The following is a 22,677-nucleotide window of genomic DNA, read 5'->3' as shown; positions in this document are numbered from 1 at the left end:
CTCTGTGGGTGATCTATTTTGTATTTATTAGCTCTACAAAGCAGTTTAAAAGATGGTCTCGGTATGTAATTGCAGCTACTATCCATTCAGGTAATGCTTAGCAATTGTGGCCATCATTTTATGAATCATAACTATGACATTATGGTTGAAAAAAAACAACTTTGCTTCCTTGTAAATATATACAGAATATTTGATCAAAATTTGATCAAAAAAAGAACACGTCTGACACCAATGTGCACTGAGTGAAATAATGTTTGTCATTGTGTAGATTAGATAAATAAGGTTGTTAGAATTATTACATTGAGCTATTACATTCCATTTTAAAATATTATTACATTAACTTTTACAGACCATTAGATTCAAACCAAGGAAAGCCAGTGACCCCTTCAACATAATTAAAACATTGTTGCTCTTAATTGTCGAGCATTCTCCTGACAGCTGGAGAAAAGGGTCTTGGATCATTACAACTCAAAACGTAATGTTTAAATTAGGCCAATTTCTATATTTGATAAGGAGCAAAAAACATTTTTAAACTAGAGACCAGCTCCAACCATCAAAAAAGATCTGTGTTACTGTCAGGAGATGGTGGGGAAGAATCCCTCACTGAGGTGGTCATGAGGCAGCTGTGGAGCTCAAGCAGCACAAAGCCTCTACGCAGCCTTTACACAATAATAATGGATCAACCAAATTGTAGCCGAAGAAAAGGAAATGTACGTGAAACCTTGGATATTTACAACAAAACTCAAAAAAATCAAGCCTCTTCTAGCTTTTCTATTAGAATTTTTTCCATGGCTCTCACATTTTCAATTCATTCACCATTCCCAAGTCATATTTTAAGAAATTAAAAATAGTGAAATATAATTTTCCATCTCAATTCTTATATTTTTTCATTCACTGTTACATTATGTTGATTTATGTACAAACCATCTCAACCATTATATTTAAGTTGTAAACCTTGGCCTGTACACTGTATATATAAAAACAGGAAAGCCCTCCTGTGAGTCTGTCATCGCTTTAGATGCAGACCACAGTGCTCATGCTATAGCTCTGTGTTAAAGCCCTTGTAGTAAATGCAGGTTTAGTATCCGAGCAACAACCCACCACTGACCTATAGGAGCCCTCTCCACTGGATTACAATCAGTGACCTACGCACATTTGACAAAGTAGCCTATGCATAAAGTATAAATAATCAAAATATGACTGGTGTGCCATACATTACATACACAACCGTAATAATTAGTTTTTTCTCTGAAGGAAGCAGCCATAGAATTTCTAAAGGTGTATTCTGATAATGAAAATCATTTAAGCAATAACTGCTCACATTTTATTGAATTCCATATAAATTAGATTTTCTTATCACCTTTCCCAGGCATGACACCAGGGCAGATAATTGATATTTAAGCTACAGCTCAAATAAACACACACACACAAAAAAAGCCACGTTTCTTTATCTCCACCAGATGGCAGATGTGAGCCTATTAAGACAATTTGTGAGCAGAGACAAGAGAGCTGCTACTGAGGGTTGTGAAGAACTGTTGCTGCCAAAGGGCAGTGCAGTTGGATAAGGTGGTAAAACACAGGTATGTACATACAATACCTGTATTATTATTCTTGCAGTTAGCTTCCCATACTTACCGTCTCTTATACATTTGAAGAAATATTCAGTTTTGAATATTGAGCTTGCGCCATTTACTATGTCTGGTTTAACATTGCTTCCTTTCAGTTACATCAAATATACCATGATATTGTTAATTTAGTACCACCCATGCGCAAACATTGCTTTACATTTAGTTGAATGCCGTATGAAAATGAAATTCAGTCTTCGAGATTGTCATTCAAAAGCTCCACAGAGAGAAATGTCACTACTATGTACTATTATATAGAGTGAAGTCTAAAAATGTCAGAGGTTTCCACCTGCACCTGCACATTGTATACTAGCTTTTTATAGCTGCAATATCAGGGAAAAATTGAGTTCATTTAGACGGGTAAATTATTTCCAACCTAAAACCGGTTATGAATCATCTGCAGTCTGCAATTTGATGTTCATACTGTGCAAAAAATGGTAGGAAATAAGTGACAAACCTAAACAACAATGGCACGCTTTAAAAAAAAAAAAAAAATAGACTGCAGTGGTGAAAAGACTGGTGGTATGTCCCTTTAAGGTAACCCTATTAACACCTGTGCTATATTGGAACACATTAATTCCATGTCAAGCATTATTGGAGAGGTCTTCAGGCGACGATCTGAGAGGTTTCTCTACAAGATGAGGGACTTTTAATCTGACACACCCGTAAAAGATATTTCCCTCCACCCAAAGCCCTGAGGTTTCACCAAACAGAAAGCCCCATACAGTCTATTGGATAGTGAAATAGTTAGTAATAAGTTTTTTTTTTTTTAAATTGTTTTGTGTTCATGTCTATTGTGAAACTCGTTTCAGATGAGGACAGTAGCTCTCTGACAAAATATCCCTTTATAATGTGTGTACATAAATTTAAAAAATATTTTATATTACTAATATTTTATATATTTAAAAGAATTGAACTGCATGGATTCCCCTCATTTTCTGTACATGATGCAGTTACACATTTTACTCTGCACATCCAGATGAGCTTGTGGCTGGTCGGTTAAATCAATGGTGGTGACTGCACACATAAAGAAGAAGAAAAAAAAAAAAAGCATTTATTTTGTAGTGACATGAAAACCGTCTGTACTTCTACAGGTTGAGTTCAAATTATTTATAAAACTTTATTTTCTTCTTTTTTCAACTCAACAACTGTTTCTCTTGGAAAACCTCCAAGTGATAAAACCCAAAAGCACAAACATGGTACATACATTGAACAGCACACAGCGCCATCTACATCATCAAAAAATACACAGTCTACGGTGGAACGAAGCTCAAAAAATTATGAGAATAATGGTGATGAAGGATATATCACAAGACTGCCTGTGTAGGTTGAGATTTCAAAGACGGGAAAGAAAGAAAGAGATACAAAAGAATAAAAGAAATGAAAAGAAAGATGTGGGAATATTTTAAATACTATAAGTGTGTTGAACAAGACGCTAAAGTACATCATAAACTCTTCTCTGATTTCCAGTTGCTCTGTGTCCTTTTTCAACTGGTACTTCTGGTGACACGAGACTTGAAACTTCTGCTCAGACTGGGGAGGTGTTTGTATGTAAACCCTCGACTGGGTCATGCACAGGGGTTACATTCATTGGGGGAGTGCCAGAGAAACAATAATAAAATAGAATTATGATAGAGAAAATAAATTCATATATTCTGTATACATAGATTATTTTTCTATTTGGCTTATACATCAGCTAAGCAAAGCGATTCATTCCTGAGGTGCAAGGCTGTTGTCAATGATAGATTTTCTATTAAGCGTTGTGTGTATGAATGTGTCTTTGTATGAAGTGGAGGCAGTGGGGTAATAGTCTCAACATTTTCTACTACACTTATGTGTTTTTTGTCTTTTACGTATAGCAAAAAACAAAAGCCAGACAACGAAACAGACCGACATGGCTCAACATGCTTGAGGTGCTATATGTGGCCCAGCGGCCGGTGAGTCTGTGCAAACATTCAAAGCCTGCACCTATCTATCTATGCCTGGTGACTTCAGCTGCTGGCGTGGCCAGGCTGTCCCATAGAGACATGCGCATGCCCGGTTATGTCACGGTGACATGACACGACAAAAGGAACAAGTGGACGGACAGGCAGGCAGAAAAAAGTCAGAAGGGAACAGCACTGCCCCCAAATATTCAGGCATACCACCGACCAGACGTGACTTTCTTCAGGTGAGCGATTTCAAGCATGAAACAGCCAACAGAGTCAGGCAGCAAGGGGATCTTCTCCACCCATAATAACACAAATTACAAGAGCGGAACCCCACGTTTGTACCTACTGGTGTGAATGTGACAACAGAAAGTAACAAGGACTGTCAGTAGAATAATGCGAGGTAGCATTGATGAGGGGAACAGAGGGACCTGAGAGGACAAGCAGGCAGCGCTGGGTAAATGCTTAGATTTGCATTTCTGTGTACAAACAGAAGACAAATAGCCCTGTGAGAGTGAGGGAGGTGCATAAACCCCTCTCCTGGGTTTCAGCTGGTGAACAAATCAGAACAAATACATCGTACACTTGCGCATGTGTACCGTGTGCTGATGTGTGTGCCTTCAGCTGCAGAGAGCAAAGAGAGTCACTCTGCCTTTAGGTTAGTGTATACGGATTTGAAAAAAACAGACTAACTCTGCAGAGCAATGACTCAGATTATGTTGTGTTTAGAGCAAAAAGCAAAACTCTTCAGTAAGTTTCTTTTTTTTGTCAAAGGGCAAGTTCAATGTCACTGTCAAAATACTGATAACCCATTTACAAAGAAAAAAAAATATAACAAAATAAAAACATTGAACTGTTAAAATGACTTCATACAGTAGCATAATATTTAAATCTGTTCAAAATCAACTGGAAATGCATGCACAGTGTGAATGAACATCATTTCTTCTTCTCTTTTTCACAATACTGTAACATTGTAGGTTTTGCATTATACCTAGTCTGTTTTACAAACACTTATGGACACAAATAAAACTATGAGAAGTCACTGACGTGCATGCTGTCATGCTGAAAAGAAAAAGAAAAAAAAAAATCACAACCATTATTAACATTTCACATTATAGCCATCTGAAACAGAAGAGAAATGAGTGGAATTAAACCATGAGAAATGTCAATGCGAGTGGGGCATGTTGGGAGGCAGGTTTCGTTTGGTTTTGTTGCGGGTTAAAAAGGTCAAGGGTCATGATTGTTGGCCACCCCACTGGCTTTCTACAGGCCGCCGGAGGAGCTCCTCTACGTGCCTCGCCACGTCCATGGTGTCATCCAGGTCGAAGTCTCCGTCTGCGTCCAACATAGAGTCGCTCCTGCCATGGGACACAGAGAGGAGCCACCCGCACTCAGACAAGCTGGCAGCACATCACCGAGAAACAGATACTCAAAATGTACACACACATACACACTCTCACAGAGAGCAGCTCATATGTAAGGACTTGTTGACTCACATAGGCGGGTATATGCCATAGGTGTGAGGATGACTGACAGGTGCTGGGGAGGCGCCGTGATCCATATAGGTTGGGTTCCCACTTGCTGGGTCTGGATTGGCTGTAGCAAACCTACACACACACACACGCAAGCACACACGCACGCACGCACACACACACACACACACACACACACACACACACACACACACACACACACACACACACACGTAAACCCAAGATAAAATCCTATGAGTCTATGGTCAGCAGTTGCCTAAGCAACTACCCTCAGCGTGTTTTCCAGGCTTTGCTGCATCATTATGGTGATTCTCTGTACTGCGTATGAACCAACCACAGAGACAGGCAGAGAGCAGGGCTTGCTAACTAACAAGCCTAACTCTAATGATGAGTGGAAGACAAGCTCACTCAGGAACCCTGGCCATCCTTAATTGGCCTCCTCCAACTGTAACAGCAAACTAATAACTGATCTGAATTCAGGGTCCAATATTTAGTGATTAACTCTAAATGTTGCCACAGAGGGAAAACTGGTGGGTGGACAGTGGAGTAGAGAGAGAGGGAAGAGAGAACCGGAGCGAAAGAACAGCAGGACAGACGAACAGGAAGCTTGATACTTACTCGGGCACCACTTGCTTTATCTGTGGCTTCACGTAGCCGTCCACTGCTTTGGCTTTAAAACAAACAAGCACAGGGAGAGAGAATGACTGAAAGCTCAGCGATCGGGTCTTACGGAGGCATCGCAGCTGTGACATTCAAGTAAAAAACAGGCAGTGCAAACAGAGGGTCCCTTACAGAGTGGTGGGGTGTAATATTTGGAGAAAACCTCATCCTTGGGTCTGTCGGGGTAGAGGAAGAGGAGGTGATTGAGATCGCTGATGCGGTCAGCCAGAGAGCGAATGGAGAAGTCTTTGGTTGTGTAGGGCATGAGGTTCCATACCATTCTCTCACCTGGATAAACACGGCACCCAAACCACAGCATTGGCAAGAGCAGCAATATATTGTAATTTCAGCAGTACTACAGTGTTGTTTTCATTTGAATTATCTAAAATCTACATCACTCTGCAATCCAGTCATATATCCTCCTCACACAGTAAGCTAGACGACAGGTAGCAGAGGTCAATGACACTGATCTAACGTATAGCTCCGTTAGGTCGCTTCATTGTTTCTCTTCGCTCTTAAAGCACACAAAGTGAGATGGTGAGAGAGATTGAGTTGAATGTGATGCTCCTGTTTCTACTGAGTCTCTTACATTTTTCTGTGTAAATTTTGTTTGCTAACATATTAGTAATACGTACTTGTAGTTTAGACTTTCTCCCTCTGCGCAATGAGGGTCAAAAGTTTAAAAAAAAAAATGGTGAAATGCCGCTTTAATTTAGCAAAAAACATAAAAAGAATTTTGCACATAAATCCTGTCAAGCTCAACCTGGTTGGACACTTCTTGCACAGCCTGAAATCATAGAATGCTAATAAGAACTTCATTATTTTTGGCCACACAAATCAGGGCTAAAGTTGAAAAGTTATTACAGTTATCTTCATCAGGCGAAAAAAAAGACGAGTTGAATGGGATGCCCATATTACTTTGTGTCTTCCGTATGTCTGAGTACATTTGCTGTCATTTTATTAATGAGAACTTACTAAGCCAAACATCTGCTATGCTCAATTTGCAGTTTATCTCTCTGCCCCTAGTGGCCAAAAAAATGCTTGATGCGGCTTTTAATTTAGCATAATTTAGATGACGGAAGCCATACATTTAACTGGCTTTCCTGCTGTGTTGATTTAGTCAGAAAATGACGCTATGTGAATTTTGATGTCATACCTGCTTTGTTAGGATTTTCTGCCACCCAGGCTATTGTTATTCCTCCGATCTCAGAGTCACTAAAGCGCAGAAGGAAAGTACCGTTGGGTTTGGACATCAGCATGTCCTGGGCCTGCTGCTTGTTCACGAAACCTAAGATGGCTCTAAAAAAAAAAAAAGAGAGAAAAAGATATATAGAAAAAGACATAATAACTATTATGTGCTCTCCTTCACTCTAGTTTAGTGGCGAGAGCAGGTCTGACTCCCCAGGTTGCCATGGAAAATCATGAAAGTGAACCATTGCCTGAGTTGTCAAGACTCACAGAATAGGGAGAGGAAAACACATTTTACTCTCACAGAACATACAGTCCAGCTGTCAAAATGAAAAAAGAGAGGTAGTGCTTTTATTTGTCCGTTCTGACGTATTTTTCAGCCAAAGACAGAAACTGAAGAAAAAAAGACAAAAAAAACACTGCAGTTTCCTTACCCGTCATTCCAGTGTGGTTTGAGATGCTTTTTTGTGAGTTCCATCACACCATCAAACCATTGCCAAAATGTGAAGTTCCTCCCTGGCAAGCTTTCCTGTAGAGGTGAATGATTTTGGAGAAAACATTTTTAGAAATCATACAGCACAAGCACACACATTTTTTTTTTTTTTTTTAAAAGGTTTTCAGTGTCCATCCAGTCCATAAACACAAAGAACAACACGTCCTCATCCCAGTTGTGTGTATGACTTAACCAAGTGTAGGGCTGAATGTGTCCATGTTGTGTATCTGAGAAAGAGCAAAAAGACGACAGGGTGTCTATGTGTAGCCTACACACGGGTCTGTGAAGCGGCTGAAACTTGATGTTCCTGTAATCTAATGAGACTGATGGCGTGTGGTGAATGTGAGTGTGTTTTCCGCCAGCTGCTTTGAGCCAGAAAATGAGGCCTCCAGCCTTTTACTGTGTGGACAAACAGGCCCATTAAGATGAAGACCTGGCTTCCAATGAGGCGTTCTCATTCAAATTGTCATACAGAATAGGGCAGTAGAGACACTGCAAATGGAGCAAGAAATATTTGTATGTATGGATAACCAATAGTAAATCACTCTGTGGCGAATAAGCATGTGGCTGATATGACTCATTGAAACCGGCCTGTGGGCATTTCAAAAATACAATGAGGAGAAAAGTGCAGCACGATAAGAAATCCATACATAAAAACTGATGATAACAGATAATTAGGGCACTCTTTATAAAAACTGTGTTTTTGTATTCACTGAAGAAGAGAGAGAGAAAGAAACTGTCACTGACCCTATTAAACTGTGACCAGGTCATAGTCATGTTGCGGTAGTCATCAGGGTTGTTGCTGGAGATGCTGAAAGCCTTTTGAGCAAGGAAGACCAGGTTTTCCTCAGACAGGCCTCGGTTACTCTGCACTTCAGCCTTGTACTTCATGTTGATGGCATCGCACAGCTGAGGCCAAAGCACTTTATCTGGCACGAGGAAAGGCACCCGTCCCTGTAGGTGCACGGGAGACAGCAGGGGATTAACATGAGCTTTATGGAAGGTAGCAAGGCAGCAGCAGAATGCAAAACATAGCCAAAGATAAAATGTGCAAAGATGAGCACATAAACAAGTGCACACACAGCTATTTCCACAGCAGTAATATTTTTTTATATACCGTTTCATTGCTTCTGCAAGGATTTTTGTATACAGGCTTATGTTTAGCCATCTCTAAATAAAAGTTTGAACACAGACACACTCACACACACACACACACACACACACAGATGCTCACCGGCTCTGCAAAAGCGTTGTCCCATAACACAGTTGCTGTGGCATTATTGTCTTGGCTACCGTGAACTATAACCACTACAGGTAGAGATAACGTCTGTTTGGAGAGAGAGAGAGAGACAGAGAGAGAGAGAGAGAGAGAGAGAGAGGGAGGGAGAAGGGAGGCCATCAGTGTAAGAATGCTGCAGCATTCATAAATGCTGAACTTACTGTCAAACAACACGACCTTCTACAGATTTAATAGTATAGAAGGAACCATTAAAACATCATCATAAAACCACTTGTTTTACAAAAAGACAGATGAAGCACGGGAACAAGCACTAGTGGCTGAGCGTACGAGGCGCACTGTGCGTTACAGTGTATGTAGGAGTGGACGCTCAAGGTCTTGTGAATTGGGCATAAAAATAAACACATTTCTGATGTTGCAGGAGTAAGATATACTATGTTTGTATGCCAAGGCCAGTGTAGTGTTTTGTTCCACCCTATCTATCTGCGCCATCTTACCTTCACTTGAAAAACAAGCTCATTGCCTCCAACACTAAACTGAGACTCGAACAGAATGGTGAACTTCTCCTCTGTGACGGACTCTGCTCCTCGCCTGTCCGATCGCTTGATCCTCTTCAAAGACTACATGAAACAAGACACGTGTAACAATGAGGAATACTGGACATACTGTATGTCTTGCCTATGCGGTTAGGCTGACAATGCACACATCATATATACAGTTCATGCATGCATAATTCACTTTGCGTATCGCTACATGTAAATAATCCATGGAGGGCTCTGGGGGATTGTTGTTAACAACATGTGTGATGTAGAGAGGGGGCTCTTCTAATGCTGCACACTGATCCTCCAAAGCATTGCTGAGTTGCCATGGGTATGTGCGGTACATGCTGTACTGTAATACCCACACTGCACAGACACCAGGCAATGACACTGGCTGGTGAAGTGCAGCTCAGTAGTTCACTTTATTCTAGAAATCCCAAAAATATTGGAACTGCATTGGTGATGGATGAAGTGATGCTTATTCAGCCCAGGAGGGTATTTTTTTCATTTATTATAGGAAAAAAAAGATATAAAGCATAGCTATGACATTTTTGTCATATATTTCCATAATATTGATGGATTTAATTATTGGCAGTTGCTTCAATTAAGGGCATTATATAATATATAATAATAAAGTATAAATTGAACCTGTTTCTCTATATATTTACATTATATACAGATCAGGGACATGTGCATATTTATGCTTTGATATAATTTCAAATGAATTCTGCAGACAGCTTCTATATGAAGGGCATGATAGTCATTTCATTTCCTGTTGCTGCCATCAGAGTTAACTCATGTACACCACAAGGCCATACTTACCATGTTCCTGAAGTGGGCACTGAGAGTGCCTGTTGTCTGGTGGTACTCCATTACACAGTTATTGTTGAGAATTTCCCCACTGCTGTCACTGCAGGAGAGAGACCATCGAGGAGTCAATTAGCTGTATGCACTCGAGTGCTGAAAATTACATTCTTCCCAGAGCAAATTAATACAAAATGATGCTCGTTTGGACAGCAGGAGTGGAGTGAAAAGCATGCTGGGTGTAGGAATGATGTTAATACTTTATATATATATATATAACTGAAAGTTTAACTACCACCCTCTCTATCTTCTCAGTATGCAGATTTGTCTGGGCTGCATATTGGGGTTATGGCTCTAACTGCTCACCCATTTAACCACACTGGCTGCCTGGCTGACCTACAGTCAGAAGGTCTCTATTAGTCAGGAGGAATGTGGACTAAGGCTGTGGAACCAGCTAAATGTGGATTCTGCATCCACACCATAGATTCCTTTGAGGCATTGTTCAAGTTCCAGCCATGTCTGTGGTGAGGTCTAAAAAATACACTAGGCTAGAGTTCATCCTGGGATCAAGTAATCCTTGTAAGAAACCTAAGACTCCTTGTCTTAATGGCGTTGTGGGAGCTCATTGCAGTGTCCCCACTAAAGGAAGAGGGGATACTAAAATATGTGCAAACACATTAAGGAAAACAGATGGATCACATGTTGTTGCTACAACATGTGACTACACAACAGCCGCCCCTGTGGTTCAGGAGGTAGCGCAGGTCGCCCACCAATCGAAAGGTCAGCGGTTCGATTCCCGGCTCTTCCAGTCTGGATGTTTAAGTGTCCTCTGGCAAGATACTGAACCTCAAATTGATTTCCCCTGATGTGTGTGTGAGATAGAAAAGCATACATAGAAAAAGTGCTGTATGATTGGGTGGACGCGGCTTATAGTGTAAAGTGCTTTGATTGAGCGATAAGACTGGAAAAGTGCTACGTGTCACTTCTTGAAACATCTTTGCTGTATTAATTGAAAATAAGCCATGTTGTTATTGTCACCAAGTAACAGAAGGCTGAAACTCCACTGTTCTCTGTTGTTGTCCGTTTTTAAATCCACACTGACATGCTTAAAGCACTGGACTTACTTTCTTGTGTTCTCGTTCTTCAGCAGGGCCTTGGCTTGCTGCTCACTAATGATGGTGGCTTTGACCTGTGGGGGGTTCATGTGCACGTTCAACTTCCCTCCTACTAAGAGGCGCACTGTAGCGGCAAACTTGGTTTGGGTTTTTAACACCTGTGGAGGCTGTTTCTCGATGATGAAGGTGCTGTGGAAACACAAAGGAGAGTTGGACTGAATGGCAGAAGAGAGTCCTGTTGATTAGGTGCCTTGGAGGCTCATTTAGTGTAAGTCCCCTTAATGAAACAGAGATTTGCTGCATGTTATCTTGCCTTTTATTTTTCTTTTGAAGAAACTTATCAAATGTAGCCAGAAATATGTGAACAAAATGTTAAATTAATTAGTTCACAGGATTAAATAGCTTATTTGATGAATTTACGTTGTATATTGTAGCTAGTTACCATAAGAACAAACTGGCTGAAAATTAAGACTGCAGAAGGCTGCAAACTGACGCAACCACAGAATGCAAACAATGCATGTTTAAAATGTACAAAAGACTGCACAAATGTTTCATGAGGTAGAAAATGCTTTCAACGTGTTCATCAGACTTAACATATACAGTGTGTATTGATGTGAACTGTTGAATGCAAAATGACTAGTTGTTGACAATGGAAATTCGACAGGGTTCCTTCAAGCTCCACTCACCTGCAGATTTAGGAACATTAGCCTTTGAAAAAGACCTTAATTGTAATGAACTGCGCACTAATGGCGGGGCACGAAAGCAATCGCTGTTCAGTAAACCAACAGGGTTAACAATTACTTTTTTCTCTGACAGTGTTGGTCTGCTTTTCTGCATAGCTGTCTGCTGATGTCCACATAACACAACCTAATAATTAAACCTGGAGGACTCAGACAGAGCTTGGAAACAAACACATACTGATGTTATGAGCCTTTTAGCCCTTTGGTCTGTAGCTGAACTACATGGTGATGAGAAGATAACGCTCATCACAGCTCATTTCCAGCCTGAAACCTCCTGAGGCTTCATGGGCATATATAGAGGATGTTGTTGAAGGAACATAACCAGTGTTTGTACGATGCGTGAGAGCAGTGCATTACTGGCTGGTCACAGGCTTGTCTGTGGTCAGTCAGAAATCGCTGTGACAGTGACATGCCTTTTCAATGTGTTATGGGTCCCTGCAGGGACAATCTTCTAAGAAAGTGGGAGAGGATGCTGTCAAATACTTCAGATTACTTTGTGTTCAGAGATGCTAGAAGGCTAAAAGATCCTGGCAGATGTGCTGTTGGGGCAAAAAAGAATGTACTAAAACAAGCAGTATGTACTCGTCCTTAGTTTTAATCTCTTTAACATTGCATGCTCTGTGTCTCTGCAGATTTCTTTAGGTGCCTTCAACTACCATACTTTGCCTCTGGGCACCTATGCATTAACCCTCCTCCTCTGTGTCAGGACTCCTCCTCAGCCCATGTCTCAATGTCATCTCTGTTAGAGCAAGTGGAGGGAGGGGGGGTGCTTTGGCTCAACACTAGGGCTCACACTGTAACACATGGAGACTAAACTTGCTTTGTATTTTCTTTCAATACATTATTTCCCCAACCACGGATCCCATCACCACTACAATCTGCGCCTAGATAAATCCAACCCCAGTGAAATCAAACTTTAAGGTTAATGTCCTTAAAAGTGCTGTATGTAAGTTTTTACTATTGCTACATTGCTATGGTCAGCATTAACAGCTGTTTACTTACCAGTCTAGAAGAAATGTTGCAACTTCAGCAGTGCTAACCAGCCAACCGGCCTGTCCGTCTACCAATACTATTTTGTGATAGTGAGTCACTGTAGTTTCCACTCTGCTCTGTCCAACATGAGAGGATGACGAAATAGCGCTGCCCAGAGGGCATGTACTAACCTCTTGTCTTGTAAACGCAATGATGGCTGAAGCTCTTGGCAAGTGACCATTAAAACCATCACCACATGCTCACACCAAGAGACCATGTTCCGCGGCAGAGAAAACTTACATATAGCACCTTTAAGATTCTCAAGGTATTTACAATATGTAATATATGTCTCTAAATAGCAGTATTCAGTCTGAAATTGTTGTGCTGGATGAAAACTACCTTGACACGCACAAGGGGATTCATGAGAAACGATGCAGCGTGTGATGCAGCGTAATTTAATCTAATTAATAACAGCCTCACTGTTCACGGTTTATTCTCTTCACACCGTATCAGAGCTGTATTAAGAGTTCAACATGACACACCAGGTGGCTTTCTTTACGACACGTTTTTTGACATGGATCAGTTTTAAACGTTACAGGGAGTAATGAAACAAGAAAGATCAGCCACAGAGAGCTGTGAGATGAATAGCCACAGGCAACAGGACGCACACCTCCAGCTCTGCAGATAGGTAACCAACTTAACTGTGCTCTGCTGCTGCACGGAGAATGACTCACACTGTGAAATCAGATTGTGGTTTCCATTATTTCTGACTGACTTCTATCAAAACAACATAAGTTTGTTTGGCTGCACGGTAAACAGATACTGTACACCAGTTACTCTTCTGTTGTATTTCTGACAAATTATCTGCTCAGCTATCATTAAGCTGCACTTGCCATTACCATGGTAACCACAGGTGTCGTAAAAGTCAAAGCCGGAACTGAAATCTTAAGGAAGATAATCTTACAACTTAACTTCAACAAATCTTGAAAAAGCTAAATGTTCTCACGTTAGCAGATAATGCTCATCCAGCATGTAATGAATCAAGAGAACAAACACAAACATGCTCCCAAACATCCGCACATTCTCTACCGTCATATGCAGTAGCTTCGCTCATGTGAATTGAATCAGTAGATGGATAAAGTGAATGCCTAAGTAATTTAATTTTAGTAAGAGATGATATCGTTGCTGTTGGCCACAAAAGCAACTGAGGTTGTGTAAGCAGGATTTGCCTCCATGAGGGCCAACAGTGAGTTCAGGAAAGGGCAAGGCCTCAGGTACATAACACACCCACTCACTTAACCTCATCCTTATGTTGAAGCTATGCTAACCTACATTGATGCCCTTAAAATCAGCTTTTTTCAGAGATGATCCAGTCGTTATGATTACAAATAAACTTAAACTTAAACACACACACACACACACACACACACACACACACCTGGTGACCAAAGCTGAAATGATATCTGTGATAGTACTGTTGAGTTCGTTGAGAAGCTCTTCGATGGGGCCGGGGATGGGCAGCTGCTGTCTAAGGTGCTCTGCCCTCCGGATCTGCTGCCTGTTCTGCCAGATAGTTTCTGCCAGCTTCTCACACCTGGCACACACACACACACACACACACACACACACACACACACACACACACACACAGAGAAACACACACAAGTAAGAATTAGGCCTAAACACAGAAAAGACATTAAAATTTGCACTGCAGAAGGTCCAGAGGACCAATATCAAAATGCTCCAAAAATGGCAAACAGAACGAAGTTGGGTGGAAAATAAGGGATGTCGGCGTATGTCTGCCGATGTCTCTCTTGTTAGGAGCCAATAAACTTTGGAAATAAACCCAGTTATGGTCAATTACAAGCTTGTAAACCTGTGACCCTTTTGTTTTGCAAGGGAGTCTAGTGGCTGTGATCTTGGTGGGAGGCAGAAAAGAACTCACCAGGACTGCAGGATGTCCAGGCCTCCCTCCGGTGGGCCCCCGTTGCCTGCCAGCTGTTGCCGTCTCTTCCACTGGATCAGCTCGTCATCCAGAATGATGGTCTGCTGCTTCCTCAACAGCTGCAGTGTTTTCTGGTGCTTCTCCGCCAGGTCCTGTACACAAAAAAACAAACAAACAAACAAACACATTAAAAAAAAAATATTTATTATTTTTCCTTTATGGAGAGGCTTACTTACAATCAAAAACTTGGCACTCACACACATTAAAGAAACAAACTAAATTTGTATGTTTCGTATATGAACAAGATATACAAAAGTGTATGTTCATGTCTCACCAGTCTGTATTTCTGTAGTGTGTTGGCCTCTCGGGTCAGCCATGACTCCACAGTGGCTCTCTTGCTGAGAAGGGCGGGCTCCCGTAGCTGTCGGTCAGCAGGGGGCAGCGTGGCCAGGCTGGTCAGCTGAGCTGGGAGGGGTGGGGGAGGCGGGAGGGTGGAGTTTCGTGCCATCCAAAGGGGGTGGGGGGAGGGGTATGGATGAGATGGAGATGGAGGAAGGAAGAAAGAGAGAGGAGGCAAAAAAAAAAAAAAAAATCTCTAACCTGTGCACACACATTGAACATAACGCAGACGTCACTAAAGCGAGGTGTTGTTTTCTGCATGACGCAACATATACGCAGAGGTTGAAGGGTTATGGAAGCTCCAGGTACATGTTTTCCATTGCTGATCTACAGGATCCAGTATAATATTTCAGACAGCTGTCAAATGTGGGTGGAAAGATTCTTATACAATTTCACACCTTGATATTCCAAAGCTATGACATATACTAGACTCCCAACTTTTTTCTTTTCCTGCACAATGCAGCTACGCAACTTCACACTTCAGTTTCATCGAGCTGTACAACAAACCACTTAGGACTTCAACTAACAGGTATTTTCTGATATTCATATCTTGATTATATTTTCTATAAATCAATTAATCAGTTAGCTTACAATAGTGAAAAATGCCCAGATGATATCTTCAGAACACTGGTATTTGTTCAACTTAAAATGAAACAAAACAATAAAAAGAAATCTGCACATTTGAGAAGCTTGAACCAGTAACTGCTTGGGATATATGACAAATGACTTAATAATTAAATATGACAATTAAATATGACAGTTTACTACTCAGTTAATAGGCTAAATGTTTCAGAACTACCATCCGCTCATCCACTCGACAGTCTAGTCAGTAAAAACACTCATTCTGGTGTTATTTTCTGGAGCAGCATTAACTAGGTGCGAGCCCTCTGGTCTCACCCTGGATGCGGAGGCTCTCCTGGTACTGGATGATGAAGTACTCCTGGTTGTGCTGGAGTTTGCGCAGATCGTTCTCAGTGTCCTGGGTCATCAGACGAAGCTCCTCAAAAGCTTGGTTGATCTGTTGGTATTTCTGAGACATGCTGTCCATCATCCCGCCCACCGGAGAGCTCGACTTTCAATTACAAATGTGATTGAGAGACAAGCGCAGAGAGAGACAGAGAGAGAGACAGAGAAAGAGACAGAGAGAGAGAGGGAGAGAGGGGAAATTATGGGTTTGGGAACAGCAATTGGTAAGGTTGATTTTCCATTGGATGGAGCGTGGCCTGTAAATTCTCTGAATTGTCTGTCATCGGATTGTTTATGATAGTTATTAAGGGAAATGGCTGGCCAGTGTGGAGCTGAGAGCTGAGCTATGGGGGACCATCGGTTGGGGCATCGGGCAGGGACACAAACTTAAGCTAGACATGATGCACTGACCCCTGCATGTGGCAATCAAAGTGGGATCATTGTAAATGCAGAGAGGGAGGAAATGGATTTGCTTATCATACTCAGGAAGACTGCATGGTCAGTTAAAGCTCTGAACAAGAGCACTATGGTGCCTAAAGGTTCAGGCTAAACAGGGTGGAATTCAATCAGCCTAAATATGCATTCCACTAATAGAAAAGGCATGTTGTGACTGGAAATCAATTCACCCCAGGAGCTGCTGAGAGTCAGATGTTTTATGCACTGCTGCCTTTATGGTTTTATAACTCAGTGCTTGTTATAAAGCGTGAAATATTTGACTTTCAGTTTTGACTTCCCTCCATACTGCAGTGTGCCAGTGGAGAAATACAAAGGTTTGCTTTTATGAGGCCATTTCACGGCGTGATTGAGAAGCTGTCGGTGTCCGAAGGTGTCACATTTATAATAATCCAAGGGAATCTGCAGACTTTGGAAACAGGGAGTAGTTACCCAGTTATTCAATCTTTGAATCAGTCACCATTACGTAGTTGAGCCTCTGTTTGTGTTTGCAGGATTTGTACACGCTATGAAATGAATAATGCATGGAGAAGCCACAGGTGTTTGCAAGGTTGTATTTCAGTTAGGATGTGTGGTGCGCAGGCAAATGAGCAGAGGAGCGCGTTCAAGTGTCAGACTGTGTATGTATTTCACAGCAAAAAACACATGCACCCTACTTACATTCGTAGCCTCTCTGACGAGCCTCTGCTCTGTGTAGAGGATGTGTTTGATGCATCGGACCAACTCCAGAGGACAGCGGTCATACGTGCTCTGAAAGACAAGGAGCACATGTGCTGTGTTAAGGCCTGTTAGCCCCTGACGAGTGGAGCAGCCGCTGGACACAGGACTCGCCAATTTAGTCGCATCAAGGAAGCTCGCTAAGTTCTGGAGCCAACGCCACAGACACTAAAACCCATTAGATGAGCCTAATGAGACTCATCTCTGAAGCTCAGCACACTCTATATAGAGACATGACTCATTAACATACACACATATTGTCACACAAACACACACACACACACACCAGAGTTGAGTGGTTTATGTGTTACAGTATTTTTTTTTTTTTTTTTTGATGAGCAGTGTAAGAAACTGAGGTTTCACTTTCAGTTTAAAAGATACTGTTGTGAGTCAGTTGGTGATATTCTTGTTGTTTCCTGCTTTAAGTGGAAGAATGAAGTTGCATTCAAAGTTTCATTGATTTCACCATCCTGAGTTTATGAGGGGAAGCTAAGATAGGATCTGAAGCATAACAGAGAAGTATGCATCACACTCAGCCACTTGTATGTATGTAAGCACACACAGACAGATAAAAAACAAACAGTCTGGTAAGTATTCGGGATTGCAGCTTGAGCCCCCTCGCCCTGTTTCTCTGCCTGCTGTCGGGGAGGGGAGAAGACAAACAGAAGAACGGATCTGTGAGCAGGGAGCTCAGATCATAAATAGCAGCGCTGGCTGGCTACCAAGGCCCTCGCTTGGGCTGTCCTCTTGTTTTTCTCATGGTGGGATACAACCTGTTCTTAAAACATTTTGTGCATTGTGCGCTCCTTCTAAGAAATACGGCGAGGGAGGCGCCTGAGCTGAACAGTTGTGCCTACCAACCGCTTGCTTATCATCTCGTCACATTGTAAACAATTTAAAACAATTGGCTGAAAACGAAGCTACGGCCTGAGCAGGTGGAATTCAGAGTTTAATGTGAAAATATTCCCCTGGAATTGTTTTTTGGCTTATTTGACTGCACGAACAGGAGGCACTTCTTGTTCCAGTCTTCTGCTTAGCAATACATAAAGTATCACAGATCAAAGACATTTTTACGACAAAACAAATCAAGGTCAGACATTTTCAAGTCCCAGGGAAATTTCTCCTTCACTGATAAATCTGACAAATAACTGAAACCACATTTATTTGGTACATACTTTTGTTCTTTCTGAGTTCTCAAACTTTGGACATACTGCCCCCAAGTTCAGTTTCCCTCTCTGACTACAAACCAAATCCAATAGGTCTCTCAATGAAACAGATTGTATGAATAAGACAAGTTGGCCTTAATTTCAGCTTGCCGGCCACAGGCAGTTGAGCCTAAAGATAAAACCAGTGAGGTGCTATATATTTCTGAGTATGCAGTCCTGTTCTCGTGGCTGGTGAGGTGTATTTCCAAAAGACTTACCTTGAGCTGGCTGGCGTAGTGTCCCAGTTTGATTTTGAGGAGGAAGCCATCTTCTCCCACCTGGTGCTCAGCCTTGTTCTGCAGCTCCTGAATCAGACTGTCCAGAAGGCGTTTGGCCTTGAACTCCTCCTGCGGGTTCTCCAGGTCTATGACATCCCTAAACACACACACACACACACACACACACGCACGCACACACATAAATACATGCACATAAAACACATACAAGAAACACGGACACATGTATAAATGCACGCACATGGTTAATGAATGAACTCTAAGGTGTTGAAAAGAACAAACAAAAAACAGACAAGAGAAGAGGAGTTGTCCAAATTTGCTCTCATGTACAAATATGCAAGGCAAACATTTGTTCAGGCATGTGGGCATAACTGTACACACACACTAATTCTGTTTGGCCTGAGGAGCAACTCACCAGAGCTGGCCCTCTATCCACTGGGACAGATAATGTCGCACCTCAATGGGGAAGTGCTGACCATACAGAGACTGCATCTGGTGCAGAGCATCTCCCTGGAGCTGCTGGGCCTGGATCCACACTGCCATCTTCAACACCCTGAAGATGATAAAATGGGAAAGGGGGGGAGGGGGTGGGTCGGTTATGAATTATGGCGAAGGGGATAACGCTTAAAGAAAAGAGGAAAGAAATGACGCAATGTAGGGTGATAAGCAAAAGGACAATTAAGGTCACAGAACGTGAAGTAATTATGAAACTTTAACTGTCAATTGACAGTTGAAGCTAAAGCTCTCCTGCTCTCCACCTATTGAGGTTGTATGCACGGAGCTGTGGTAAGAATGACACTTGGCATCACTGGTGGTGACTTTCTTAGCCTCTCCAAAAAAAAAAATTACAAAAGCAATAGTATGAGGAATGGTTTAAAAAAGTGAGTGGGCTAAGCAGCTCCCTACCGACAGTAGAAATTGTGCATTTATTCTCAGGCCAATGATTGACTTGCTACAATAACTTGTGGAATAACAGGTGATGTCAAAACTACAAATTACTGCCTCCGCCAGGTAGTGGCAACGTGTGACAACGTGTTTTGTGAAGTCACGGCGACATTTGACCAACAAATTCTTATCAGTTCATCCTTGAGTCCAAGTGAACAGTTGTGGTAAATGTAATCAAATTCCTTCCAGTTCCTGATATATTGCATTCACAAGAATGGGACAGACGTGAGGTCACAGTGACCTTGACCTTTGACCACCAAATTCTAATCAGTTCATCCTTCAGTGCAAACATTTGTGCCAAATTCAGAGAAGTCCCCTCAAGGCATTGCTGAGATATCACATTCACGAGAATGGGACGGATGGACTATTGCCTCGGGCCATGGCTGTCACCACCACAGAGGCATAAAAAAACCTTGTTCATGACGTGCACTGTACGGAGTCCAGTCCTGGATGCTGTGAGAGTTTATGGTAACATTAGCAGCTCTGTCCTGATCTTTATTAGACTGGAGTAAGTTTACACTCCAGCAACCCCCGCCAACGTTTAGGCTGCAAATGCATTGCCTTACTCACACCTTACAAAAAACATCGGTTAGTCCTCACCCTACTCTTTTCACCTGTAACCTTCAAAGTCAAACATACTGTTTGAAAACGGAAACAACAAGCAACAAACATATGAATGGTAAAACACAGTTTAAATGCAGTCTATTAGTCTCAGCTTTTTAGAATTACATCATGTGTGTAGCCGTCACGTATAAACAGTTTTTAAGACCCCTTTTACAAGATTCTCATGGAGTGAAGGTTAGTTAGCTCGCAATACAATACAATACAATCTGTCAGCGGCAGTTTTCATTTCAGCCGGTGCCAGCTTGAAATCAAAAGACTTATTTTGTCTTTTTCTGTGTGAAATCAAGGAGCCATTATTTAAAAAAATTACTAAGCATTTTAAGTGGTAAATCTGCCACCTTATGATTGCAGACTCCCTTTGCGTGAGCATGGAGAGCGGGGCTGAAGGTAATGTTATTCAGAAAAGAAATAACTATTTACATTTTTAAGGAAATCCACTTTGTGAATTTACTTAATCCACAATTAACTGAGCCAAACTCCTACTTATAGTAATCATATGTTTTTGCTTTTGCTCCACAACTACAGCTCCAAGTCATAGCGGTTGAGCCTGCCGTTCATCTTCACTCTGAACACGCTGAGAGCTTAAACAGCAGCACCCCGCAGTGAGTGTTACTGTGTCTTGGTTGATAGGACATCGTATTGGATCATTGCTACCTATTTCCAGTCAACACACCCACTCACCCTTCTCAAAAGTGGCACAGTCACTGTCAGTAAAAGACTGATTGGTGTGAGTACGCGGGAAGTTTGTGGTGTAGGTGCGTGCGTGTGTGTGTGTGTGTGTGTGTGTGTGTGTGTGTGGTTAGGGTTAGGGTTCTGCTTGACAGCGTGTGCATCTTTTGTGTGTCAGTGTATACGTAATAAACAGACCAACACATCGCGTCATATCCAAAGCTATGAGGCAGAAAAGAAAGTTGCTCTACTTTATCTCTTTCTCTCACTGGCTCATTTAATTTGCTCATCATACCTCTAATCTACAATATCCACAATACCCACAGCGTTGGAGAGGGGTTTCCTTTTCCTATTTTAAACGTTTATTTCCTCTATTAGAACAGACGAAAGTCAGTAACTGAAGCTTACAGTAATTTGGGACTGTACACATTTTCATTGGTATTGCATAAAAAGAAAGAAAAAAAAGAGGCCACTTCCTTGCACAAAAAGAAAGTGCATCAAATTGAAGACGATCCCATGACTTGCACAAATGACCTTAAGTCATCCGTTTAATGACGCCATGAGCCGGCTGGATAATAAATTAATTTAATGAAAAACTCAAAAACCTTGTCACAAATATTTCTTCTCATCTGATCACCAGGCAAAGAAATGTGCATGCGCAAGTGTGTGTGTGTGACGGCAAAAATCACCCCTCATAGATGCACTCACGTATGTGCGTGTTCACCTACTATAGGTGTGTCTAGGTGAGATGAGCTCAGAAAGATAATTCCACTCCTTATGGCCTGTAGACCCTAATCCTGTTGCCCTATGCTTAATGCTTCGGTGCTTATTATCACTCTGAATATGTCCTGAACTTCAACTTTTGACCTTTCAGCTTGTTCTTATCTCCTGAAGACTTCAGATTAGAGCACAGACTTTGATAGTAAATGGTTAGTAGTTCTATGAGCAGCTCATCTATCCATGGAGCAAAAGCCTTGATCCATAAATCCTGACAGACAGCTTCAGTAGAGAGTTTAAGGGACATGTAAATGTCACAGTAAAAGAGACATTGTCTGTACTAATCAAATAAACACACAAATGGCTTAATTCATAATATGATAAATGAAAAAGGCTTTCAAAGATTTAGCCACAGCAATCAAAAACTAGACTTAAAGGTCCCATATTTTACACTTTTCCAGTGTTTTATTTCAAGTGTTGGTCCGTGAGAAGATACATTTGTGGACCTGCTTAATGATAAAAAAAAACAAAACATGGAAATCTACATTTATACTATATAGGACCTTTAATTACTCCATAGCTTTAAAGTTACAATTGTAATTTAAAAGAAATAATATATGCTTATTGTATTTATCTGTGTGGTTAAAAAGTGAAAGTGATTGGAGATGCTCTTAATCCTCTGTAACTAAGAAATGTTCATCTTGTGTTACACTTAGCCTGGTTGACAATACCAGTTTGTGTATAATTTTATCAAATCAGTAAATTGGTTACCTAGTTGGTTGATAAGCTGAAATTCACACACACACACACACACACACACACACACACACACACACCACACACACACACACACACACACACACACACACACACACACACACACACATACACACACACTTAAACCCAAGATAAAAGCCTATGAGAACACTAAATGCTCCGTTATCTTTGTTGTATCCTGAACGTGCACATTGTTTTCCAATTGTGTGTATGAAGGCGAATTGCAGCTG

The 22,677-nt window shown here is 41.4% G+C and overlaps 1 protein-coding gene across 3 annotated transcripts in view; it reads right to left on the bottom strand.

Moving 5' to 3' along the window:
* Positions 1-2,651: 2,651 nt before the first annotated feature.
* Positions 2,652-22,677, bottom strand: part of stat5a (signal transducer and activator of transcription 5a) — a 52,652-nt gene continuing 32,626 nt past the window's right edge. For 2 of the 3 annotated variants that reach the window (XM_056401081.1, XM_056401082.1), the window contains exons 3-20: positions 19,131-19,268; positions 18,698-18,854; positions 17,218-17,307; positions 16,036-16,210; positions 15,074-15,204; positions 14,740-14,891; positions 14,233-14,388; positions 11,092-11,271; positions 9,986-10,073; positions 9,122-9,244; positions 8,622-8,714; positions 8,135-8,341; positions 7,329-7,423; positions 6,863-7,005; positions 5,839-5,994; positions 5,665-5,716; positions 5,050-5,160; positions 2,652-4,911 (exon numbers count right to left, since the gene is read on the bottom strand). In XM_056401081.1, coding sequence (XP_056257056.1) covers positions 4,788-4,911; positions 5,050-5,160; positions 5,665-5,716; positions 5,839-5,994; positions 6,863-7,005; positions 7,329-7,423; positions 8,135-8,341; positions 8,622-8,714; positions 9,122-9,244; positions 9,986-10,073; positions 11,092-11,271; positions 14,233-14,388; positions 14,740-14,891; positions 15,074-15,204; positions 16,036-16,210; positions 17,218-17,307; positions 18,698-18,854; positions 19,131-19,258 — 2,361 coding nt within the window. In that variant the 5' untranslated portion in view covers positions 19,259-19,268 and the 3' untranslated portion in view covers positions 2,652-4,787. Of the gene's footprint in view, positions 4,912-5,049; positions 5,161-5,664; positions 5,717-5,838; positions 5,995-6,862; positions 7,006-7,328; positions 7,424-8,134; positions 8,342-8,621; positions 8,715-9,121; positions 9,245-9,985; positions 10,074-11,091; positions 11,272-14,232; positions 14,389-14,739; positions 14,892-15,073; positions 15,205-16,035; positions 16,211-17,217; positions 17,308-18,697; positions 18,855-18,956; positions 18,975-19,130; positions 19,269-22,677 lie in introns of those variants that run through there. The other variant, XM_056401083.1, reaches the window with a different exon arrangement.

This window comes from Seriola aureovittata, chromosome 17, assembly GCF_021018895.1.
Source record: "Seriola aureovittata isolate HTS-2021-v1 ecotype China chromosome 17, ASM2101889v1, whole genome shotgun sequence".
NCBI classification, from domain to species: Eukaryota; Metazoa; Chordata; class Actinopteri; order Carangiformes; family Carangidae; genus Seriola; species Seriola aureovittata.
Note: the sequence above shows the minus strand (reverse complement) of the source record. Positions and strands in the feature narration are given on the sequence as shown.